The following is a 10329-nucleotide window of genomic DNA, read 5'->3' as shown; positions in this document are numbered from 1 at the left end:
AGGCCAAATTCCGTCATATAAACATGCCAGTGCCGCTGCTGCTTACGACATTGCTTTGACTGACATTCCTTGACAAATTGCCTACTAATTGGCAAAAAAATCCACCATGCCATTTGCAATTGCAAAGCCACGGACCCTATTTAATACCGAAGGAGATTCATGGTGTCATTTATGTTTAGAAGAGGAACGAACTTTCAGATATTGATGAATTGAGGAAAGACTTAATGACTGAAGGTTCTCGAAGACACCAAAGTATGAAGGTGTTTTCTCTATAAGAGATGTTTGGCCTAAACTCGAGTTCTAAGTTGCAAGCAAGTTTTTCCCAGTTATCATTGAGGATGGTGACTGGATGCCTGTCTGGTGATTCAGAGCATTTGAAGGATACGGGTCCAATATTCAACGCAATAATCTACCAAGAACCATTAAATAGATCACAAGAGATCCCTGCAGCACAAAACAACACATTATAATTAAACCATTATTGAAGATCATGTTCTGAATTTAGTAATTGCTTGGTTAGTTTAAAGAGTTATAACTCTAACTACATGTCTCAAACTCAAAGGGCAATGATTATAGTAGTCACTGTATGTGATCTTTTACTATAGGACCAGTAAAACTTAGAGAAAGGGAACAAGTACTAAAGACAGTTAGGCTCCATTTACTTTGTGAAAACATTTACAATTTTCATTTTAAAAAATTTGCATTAATTTTACTTGCTAACAAAGTGATTGTAGACTCTTGAAGTGAACAACTGTCTACATTTTTTTAAAACAAGGAAAATGCCAAAAAGTTGTTTTCATCACAATTGTTCCCTTCCAGAGTCTCACATTCTCTTATTAGCAAGTTAAAATGAACACACATTTTAGAAAATGAAAATAGAAAGCCTTAAGTTTCATACTATGACGGGGAGGGAATCAACAAGCTTCAAATGAGAGTAGCTTTGGGATTAGCAAAAAATTATATTTAATTCGGTTGATTTTCTTTTACTTTGCCATGCAGTTGGCCAGTTGCAGAAGATTTAACCAATTAGTCCTATGAAACTCATCTGAAAAATCATTTCTAAAATTCCAAATCCACATTTGCATTCACAATAATGATTCTCCTAAAAATTTTAAAGAAAAAATACCAAATTTGACATGTCACCATGAAATGACATAACTTTTAACATGAATTAATTTGACATGTCCAACCTTGTCTATACTCTAGCAGTTTCATGAAAATTTAGCAGTTTGGTGTATATAGTACCTGAGCATGAGTCCAACCACACAGATCTGGATGGAGATCTGAGCCATTCCTTCAATCACCAGAAAGTTCTTGAATGGTGGAATATAAACTCTTCTCCATTGGAGCCACATCAAGGTCTACTTGTCCAACACAGCTTGAACTCAAAGAGGTGACAAAGCACTGCTGTCAAATTTAAGCCATGGTGGCGCCATGGCATTTGATTTTATGGTATGGAAGATTTTATGCCAACCACCATAGGCTAAAACAACTATTATATTAATCATAGTCCTGTCATAGACCGCAACCCGAAGCATATATGGCATATTTTTTGCTGGCAGCCATCCGCCGTTGATAACAGTATGATGAAGAGAGCAATATTGGCTTTGACTAAAAAGTCTTGAACCTCTTCATGATGTTATTGAGTCAAACAGGACTAAGATGAATGTTGAAAAATTGGAAAAAAAAAACACATAAAAACAGGAGGTGCTTGGCTTTAACGTTACTAATTACTGCATAATTTGGTTCATGATTTTCATTGGCATGCACTGACTTGATCCCTCAGCAATGAAGGGGATATCAAGACAAATACCAACATGGGTCCCTAGAGAAAATCAGTGACAGTTTGAACAACAAAACAAATAGAAGAGATTATCCTGGAAATGTGTTGGAACAGCAAAGAAATAGAGAATGGTAATGCAAATGCAAAAGGTTAACAAAAAACCTGACCTCTTTTCTTCCACTGTTTATGGAAAAGCTAAGGAACAAGAACACAAAATGTTAGCACAGTTTTCAAAGCTACTAGTAAGAGAGGCCTGACTTGCAAATTGAACACTCCTTTTTTTATTCTATTACTGAATATTCATATCACTTCATCATTATTAATCATCTGAGTGTTAGAATGGAAAATCCTCTGCACATAAGCAGTACAATCAATTTTTCGGGAGAACAATCATAATAGACAAAGAAAGGAAAACAATGCTTCTTATCTTTCCATTAATAAATCTCAAAACAAACATGGAAGTTAACCCACTCCTATTTAAAAGGAATGAGGATGTATGTATATCTAATGATGTAATATCAAACGGAAATATAACTACTTCCATCATGTTGTGAAAAATTTAAAGATCTTCTTTCCAATAGACACCTCACCAGGATCCTCCTCTTCCTCTTCTTCATCCTCCTCCTCGTCCTCGTCCTCTTCCCTCTCCTCATTTTCAACGTCATTATTGATTATGCTTCCATCTTCACCTCCATATTCCAATGTACCACTTTCTTCAACACGATCCACAGGGTTGGTTGTAGCACCATTGTTATCAATGTTGTCTCTTGGTATTTCAAACTGTAAAAAGTTTTAGAATGTCAAATAGAACTGAACATATATCTAAAATTTACAATTAAATCAATCATCAATACAGGAAGATTGATTTACCCTTACAACTCGATCATCTTTGAACTCCACGGACACTGTTGAGACCTGCACTAGAGCTGTGGTTTGCATACTGTCATCAGCTACTGTTGCTTCAGGGTTTTTATTACCCGCCTCCTGTTTATCACCGGAAGCTTCTTTTTCCACAGTCTCTGTTCCGTTGGACAACTCCTGTGCTGATGAAACTGTGCCTGCACTGTTCAAGGAAACGCACGACGTCAGCACAATCAAGAAAATTTTGATCACAGCCGACAATAATGCATGGTGCTAGATATACTATTAACAGCTAGATACAGACACATGAAAGACAATCAATAACACCCTCGACATCCGCCCACATTAATCAAAATGACTAAATGGCATTAAATGGTTTCTCAATCGGGTAATTGACATTCCTACTTTTATACACAATAAGATCTTATTATTGGAAAAGTATCCACCACAGTAAAGCCATGTATGCAGTTCCTTCAGAAAATCCGGGAAAAAAATCCAAAATTAATATTTCAAATACTCTCATTCAAAAAATTCTAGTGCTGTCTGAACACAAAATAACTATACAAACTAGATATCCAAGACTGAGGGGCTGCAATTAAGATCTTTTACATTTCAGTAAAACAATCTGTACAGATCAAACATCTGTACAAATAAACAAGTCTCTCAAATATTTCAGTATACTACATATCAGAAACTGCCATCTCAATCTCAATTTTCATTACTATCTGATGATTAGTGCTTTTCTGTCCATATAAATAATCAATCTAGCACTTAAGTGATTAACGCCAAAATAGCAAATTTCATAACCACAGGTTATTTGTATCCAAAGACTTGCAGTTTTTCGATTGCAACCCAAACATACATACTCTATTATTCTTGCTATTACAGAAATGTAGAAGTCACTTTGACTAAACAATAAACAGTTGGAAACATCAATTGACATGGTAACTGTTATGATCAGCCGATTAAATATGTGGTCAGAGAAGTCTTGTGCTTATGCCAAAATAGCAAATTTCATGACCACGGTATAACAATGATTATTATGGGTATGTTTGGGTTGCAGTTGTAACCATAATTTTCTCAAAAAATCTCTAGATACTTTGGGTCAAAAGACTTGCCGCTTTTCAATTGCAAACCAAACATACACTATATCATTTTTGTTATGACAAAAATGTAGAAACTACATTGACTAAATAATAAACAGATGGAAATATCAACTGAAATACTAACTGTTAAGATCTACAGAGTAAAATATGGTTAGATAATGAGTCTTATGTTTATTAATATTTCAAACTACAAAAGTTTCGCGTGGACAAAATAATTTCAAAGCTCCCATGGATTTCATTTACAACGGAGGGGTTGGGAAAAGATAATCTTATGAGATGGGAATAAAATATATATGTAAAATTTCTTTTTTTTAAATCCTAGAACTACCTCCAATGCTCACTTTTATACAGACTTGTGGCAATGTGATAATTATTAACCAAACACTTCTTAAAAAGCTTGCATCAGTATATTCATAGAAAGCATATTCCCAAGAATCAATTTAGATAACTTGAAACAAACACTAATATTTCAAATTTGAAGCAACCTTGGAAACCAAAATAACAATCAAACCAATCACACTGCAAAAATTGGCACAACGCAATTTTTCTTCATTACTTATTGGGAAGGGGGCAACGAAAAGGGAAAAGAGAGATGAGTTTTAGTGTTAAAATTAGCAAGAACCGATATATATATATATATATATATATATATATATAACTCATCATTACTTTCGAATTAATGCAAATATAAACATACAAGAAAACTATCAGCAATAAATAAATACAACCAGTGTGTACAGTGATACAATAAAAAGAAACATATAACCTTTTATTACCCCATACAAGGCCCTCACTAAACTTACGTCTTATGCCGTCTGAGATTGTATCGCTTCTCCCCAGTAACTTGTGTGGGTGGAGCAACTGTTTGCCTTTTCTTCTTGCGCCCACCAGTTGTGATACTATCTGCATGTCCTTCGCTATCACCAGCATTCTGTTCACTTTCTGCAATCTTGGAAGTTTGTGCACGTTGCCGCTTCCTTGTATTGTTACCAGTAGCTTTTTCAGTGTGACTGGACTCTTCTCGACTGTTTTCTATGTTATGATCAGTATTGAAAGACTGCAAACTCGCATTTCCTATTTCCTTTGAGTTTTTTCCCAAGAACTCCTTGGCCTCCTCAACCACAGCCTTCACTGAGCGTGTTCTAGAAATTCCAGATTTGCTTTTCCTCCCAGGTTTTCGCCGACCAACCTTTGGGACTGACTGCTGAGAATCGTCAAGATCACCACCTACCAAACTTTCCATGTAGCTGTGATCATCTACGGATAAAGAGTATTCATTATTCACGTCTCTAACAATGTTATCAGATTGGAGGTGTGGTGTATTAGAAGAGTGAAGCGCCACTCCACCTGCTACTTGACGTTCTGGAAGAGTAATTATAGGTCCTTCTATATTAGGAGATGACACGGGTTCATCTACTTTTTCTATATTAACATTCACATCAACCTCCGGCGATGTCCCAGCCATATATGAAGTACCAACAGAATTTGTTTTCGTACTTGGGGATAAACTGAAAATCGACGTGCATTTGCGGAGCAAGGGAAGAACACCTCTTGTAGATCCAGCAGGCCCTGTAGATTCAGAATAGTTCGAGCCAGAAGTGATAACATTGTCCTCTGTGTTCTTAACAGGTGTATCATTCAAAACAGGGGAGATAGGCAAGGGAAGAACACCTCTTTCTTTACTGTCAGGTAACTGAAGATCAGACACAACAATGTCCCTAACAACTTCCCCACAGTCCTTGCAATTCCGGAGTTTCTCAACAAAAGCGAGAAAATGGTTTCTTTCAGCCACAAGGCATTCACGTTCTTTCTTCACTTTCTGGCTAAGATTCATAAGCATTTCAGAATCTTCATACATCTCACGTTGGTCAGACTTTAGCTGTTGCTTGTTTGTCTCAAGTTCGTTTCTCTCATTCTCTAACCTGGTACCCTCAGACTTTACTTCTTCCCATTCCTTTTCAGTAGCATCCTTCAAGATATTAATATTATTAAGCTCTCTTTCCATCTCCTCCTGAAATTTTCTCTCTCTTTCCTGCAGATCATTCTCCATCTCCTCCTTCCTTTTCTGAATTTCATTCTCAAGATTTCTTGACTTCCATTCAAAATCTTGAAGCATTTGTGCCTTTTCATTTTTCACCTTTTCAGATAAAAGAAATTCCTCCTGTTTAATTGAATCATTAAACGATTCCTTATCCAATTCAAGCTTTTCCAGCTCTTTCTTTAAATGATCTTCCATATCTTGCTTCTCTCTTTTCAACCTTTCTTCTTCACTGCTCTTCAGTTTTTTCAACCTTTCTTTCTCCTTATCAATTTCCTGTTGTTCTCCACTAATTTCAACTCTTTTCTTATCAAGTTCTTCCCATTCTTTCTCAAACCTAAGTCTCTCCTCCTTCAAGTTTTCAGCTTCCTTCATAACTAATTCCTTCTGCATTCTGGTATGCTCTATTTCCTGCTTTAGTTCCAATTGCAAACGAGAATGTTCTGCCCTCTCATCTTGAGTAAGCTTCAAATTTTCAGTCTCTTGGCATATTTGAAGCTCCTGCTGAGAAATCTCAGCTTTAATCTTCCCAAGTTCAACATTTAAATTCTCCAAATTCTCCCGATCAGCAAGCAATTGCTCTTTTTCCTTCTCCAGATCTTTCTCTTTTATTTTCAAAGTCTTTTCTTTCTCCTTCAAAGAGTTCAACTTTGTTTCAAGCTCCTTATCTTGCTCCTTTATTCTCTCAGATTTTTTACTCAAAGCCAGCTCTTCTTTTCCAACCTTAGTTTCCCTATGATTGACTTCAATTTCCCTATGCTCCAAGGCTTCCTCCTTGCTGCTAAACTCCTCAGCCAGGGATTTTCGCTTTTGCTCCATTTCAAGCTCAAACTCCTGCAACTTTAAATCCAAAGTCTCCTTTTGCTCATCAAGAAGTTGCTGGATCCCATCCTGTAGCAAATGCGTGTACATGAGTAAGAATGCAACAAAATCATGTGAATTACTTTCTAAAGTACTTCAAGTTAAACTTGCAATCATCCGTCAAAAAAAAAAGTTAAAATTTACCAATTATTTTGAAAACATTACATATCCAGAACTACGGGTTGATTTAGTAATTTCCTTACCGGCATTCACATTTTTTATTAATAATTAATTTTAAAAGTTACCAATTATTTTGAAAACTATCTATCGGTCTCAAAGTAAATTACCATATTGACCACAAAGGCTGGGATGTTAGTGGGTTGATTTGGTTTGAGTTTGGGATAAAATAAAATCATTATATTTAATTGGATTGATTTGGTTGATTCTCAGAAAAAAACCAGCAACTTCAAAGCATAACGAATGATTTGGTTTGGATTATCAAATTAAAAAACATTCTATTGTATTGTAAAGTTACCAAGTGCCTAGACTCACTTTTTCTCTGACATTAAGCTTTAGTTCCTGTGCATGTAATTCTTTCTCTTTCATCTCCAGCATGCTCTTTAGAGAATCTATTTTCTGCAACCATAACCACAACATAAATGATGGAAAACAAAAGCAAATTACATGTTTACAAAAGGCAAAATAAGAAATTTAAAAACACACCTTCTCTTCTACATCTACATCAGCTAATCTTCTACTTATCTCGACTTCCTTTTCTTTTAATAAAGAATTGGCTGAGTCAATTTTCTTCTCCAACACTTCTAGGTCTCTCTCTTTCTGCTTCAGGTTTTTCTCTGCTTCACTCACGTTCTTTTCTCTTTCACTAACATTTTGCCTTCCATCCGATAGCAAATCCTCTCTTTGCCTTAGCTTCCTCTCCCACTCCTTTAAATCTTCCCTTTGTTTGTAGAATACTGCTTCAAATGATTCTCGACTGAAATAGGGGTACAATACCAACTTCAATGAATTGATTCACATAGCATAAGACTAAATACGATGAACAGAAATATTAAAAAAAAAAATAGAATATGGAGTCCATACTCGGTAGCTACTGACAAACGCTCCTTTTGAAGCAAACTTTCGCGAACCTCCAACTCTCGCAATTTCATATCTAGCTCTGTATTTTTTTGGTTAACCTCAGCAAGCCTAGCTTCTGCATCATGCAATTTCTTGTTAACCGTTGCAGACTTCTCTTCAATTCCATCCACCAATGCATTTGCTTTATCTAGCTTTGTATGGGAGGAAGAATGGACTTCGGCAAGCTCTTCTTGCATTGCACGCAGAGCTCTCTCAAGCTGCAATTAATCGATTTCAGCAAAATCAGTATAAAATGATATAGCTACACAGACAATTTAGGACAACCTTAACATCAAATAAAAGTCCTCCAAATCCTATAATAAAATTCTCAAGGAAAGATAGCAATTTTGCTTTCCATCCTAAAATAGCAATGACAACAAAATAGTGGATTTATTGGGGGACAAAACACTATATATTATATATACATACAGACATCTACCTATCTAATCATTGCAGTTGCCTCGGAAGTAGTTTGAATAAAGTATGACCGGGTATCCTACATCCAAAACTGAATTATGCATACCCACCAGTGCATAAGTTTCAAAAAAATTGCAAACATTACCATCCCAACATATGTTTTCTTTGGAAACAACTCTACATTTATTTTAAAACATCAAAGCCCATCATTTCCACGTTTTTTTATATGAGATTAAAAATTTGTATGTCAAGAACAAAAATCTAGGAATCATTCATACTTCCAGCATATACAATGTTTTCGCATATTCATGAATTGATAATGAACTATGGCATCATGCTAATTTTATCTTGACTTTTAAAAGTAATAAATAAAACATAATCAGTCAAAATTCAAGATATGAGTTGTGCTCTCTGTATTTTTAGCTTAAACTTTCGAGTGTCATTGTCAGACTGAGATCTAATTCAGCCATAGCTAGCATCAGCTACCTAACATGCAAAAATACTTACGATGGTTGTAATAAGTACATTAATATGTTTAACGACATTCATATACTTGAAGATAGAAAAAGAACATACATCAGCTCCACACTGTTTTTCTGTACTCAATGCTTTCCTTAAATTTTCCTCCCGCTTCTCAACTTCAGATAATGCAATCAAATGTGAAGATTGTTCTCGTTTTAAAACCTCCTCAGTTTCAGCTAGTTCTTGCCTCAGCCTATCGAACTTGGAACTCCACTCTTGCTTCTCAATCAACAGAAGGCCCATGTTGTATTGATAGTCAAAAAGCTACAAAAAGATTAAAAGAACCTGTTATTACAATAACGTTCAAAAAACACAACATTGGGATACAACCATGAAGTTATTTTCTGAATTAATATTGACACAACAATAACTAAAAAAATTACAGAAGGAAATTAGGAACACAATTTTTCTGTTTACACCATCTGTTTTATGAATCCTTGAAAATAACAAATAAAGTAAATTTCTAACCAACCCTAGAGAGAGAGAGAGTTCTAACAGATATACACACTACGATTACCCACCAACAAGGTCCGCACTCCTCACACAGGCAGCAGGAATTGAACCCACACTCTCCCAGGGTACGAGTCAGCTTCTAACAAAATACTTAGTGGGTTGTTTCTACTTCTAGTAAGTGTACTTATTGTACATAAGCATAAAAGTCTCAGAAAATAAAAGAAAACAAGGATAACCAATCGAAATACCGGATAAACTATTAATAAATGGTTGAAATTTTATGCATCTAAAAAATTTCAAAAGTATACATTTTGATTCCTTGTGCCAACTGTTTACATGTAATAACAAAAAGCGATTTTCCTTCGTTACTCCATCAACTACAATGCTTCAGCACTTTAACTAATTTACTCTTAACAACTTACAATACTATGCTACTAGACTCAATCAAAACAACTTATTCCTCAAAATTATAACACTATCAAGTATCAACAAACTAAACAGTAATGAACAACTGAAACTACATCTTGAAATTAAAATCGGTATATTTTCCGGTAATAACAACAACTAACAAATGCAAATTGCAAGCCTCTAATCACTCCATGATCTAATTTGCAGGAAAGAAAGAAAATAACTACAAAATTCAAACCCTAGAAAAAGATTGAAAACAAGAAAATCAAAAAAAAAAAAAAAAAAAAATCACAAAACTAACAAACCTCTCTTTCGAGTCTCGAAGCTTTCTCCAATAGCGCTTCATGATCCTTTCTCTGCATCACCGCTTCATCCAACAATCCAACCTCTCTAAACTTCTTCCAGTCTTCAACGTACCCTGAGTCCAATCCTACCACCGCCTCGCCTCTGGTTTCAGTCAGAGATCCCAATGGTGGAGGAGGAGGTTCATCGGCGATGACGACGGCCTTTCCCTTTGCGGAAGGTGTGAAGCCAGAATTAGGTGTAGCACCGACTCGATGCGGTGTGAATGTTGTTGTTTTTCCCGCAGGCCATGTTTTCCTCTGCGGCGTAAACATCTCGCCGGTGAATTTGTCGCCGGAAAAGTTGCACTGAACCACGGTTAGGGTTTCGCCGGTAATGAAAATTGAAAATTGAAAATAACAAGTGGTCGAATACTTTTTTGAAATGTGAGGTGTGTGAAATATTGGGACTGAACGTTGTACGAGAACGATAGTTAAATTGGTAAATTAAATACCCTGAAT

The 10329-nt window shown here is 35.7% G+C and overlaps 1 protein-coding gene across 2 annotated transcripts; it reads right to left on the bottom strand.

Annotated features, from left to right (window-relative positions):
- Positions 1–2192: 2192 nt before the first annotated feature.
- On the bottom strand, positions 2193–10329 carry LOC123906997 (protein CROWDED NUCLEI 3-like). 2 transcript variants are annotated; one of them, XM_045957048.1, is made up of 8 exons: positions 9832–10329; positions 8720–8929; positions 7691–7944; positions 7313–7583; positions 7142–7225; positions 4554–6679; positions 2654–2846; positions 2193–2563 (listed from the first exon to the last, which is right to left on the bottom strand). In XM_045957048.1, exons 1-8 carry the CDS (start codon positions 10141–10143, stop codon positions 2327–2329), a joined length of 3687 nt encoding a protein of 1228 aa, XP_045813004.1. In that variant the 5' UTR covers positions 10144–10329; the 3' UTR covers positions 2193–2326. The 2 variants fall into 2 exon arrangements, with proteins under 2 accessions (XP_045813004.1, XP_045813006.1); XM_045957050.1 differs by having other exon boundaries at positions 2660–2846; positions 9832–10271.

The sequence above is a fragment of the Trifolium pratense genome, linkage group LG2, assembly GCF_020283565.1.
Source record: "Trifolium pratense cultivar HEN17-A07 linkage group LG2, ARS_RC_1.1, whole genome shotgun sequence".
Lineage (NCBI taxonomy): Eukaryota > Viridiplantae > Streptophyta > Magnoliopsida > Fabales > Fabaceae > Trifolium > Trifolium pratense.
The sequence above is the reverse complement of the archived record's forward strand: the minus strand, read 5'-3'. Positions and strand labels throughout refer to the sequence as shown.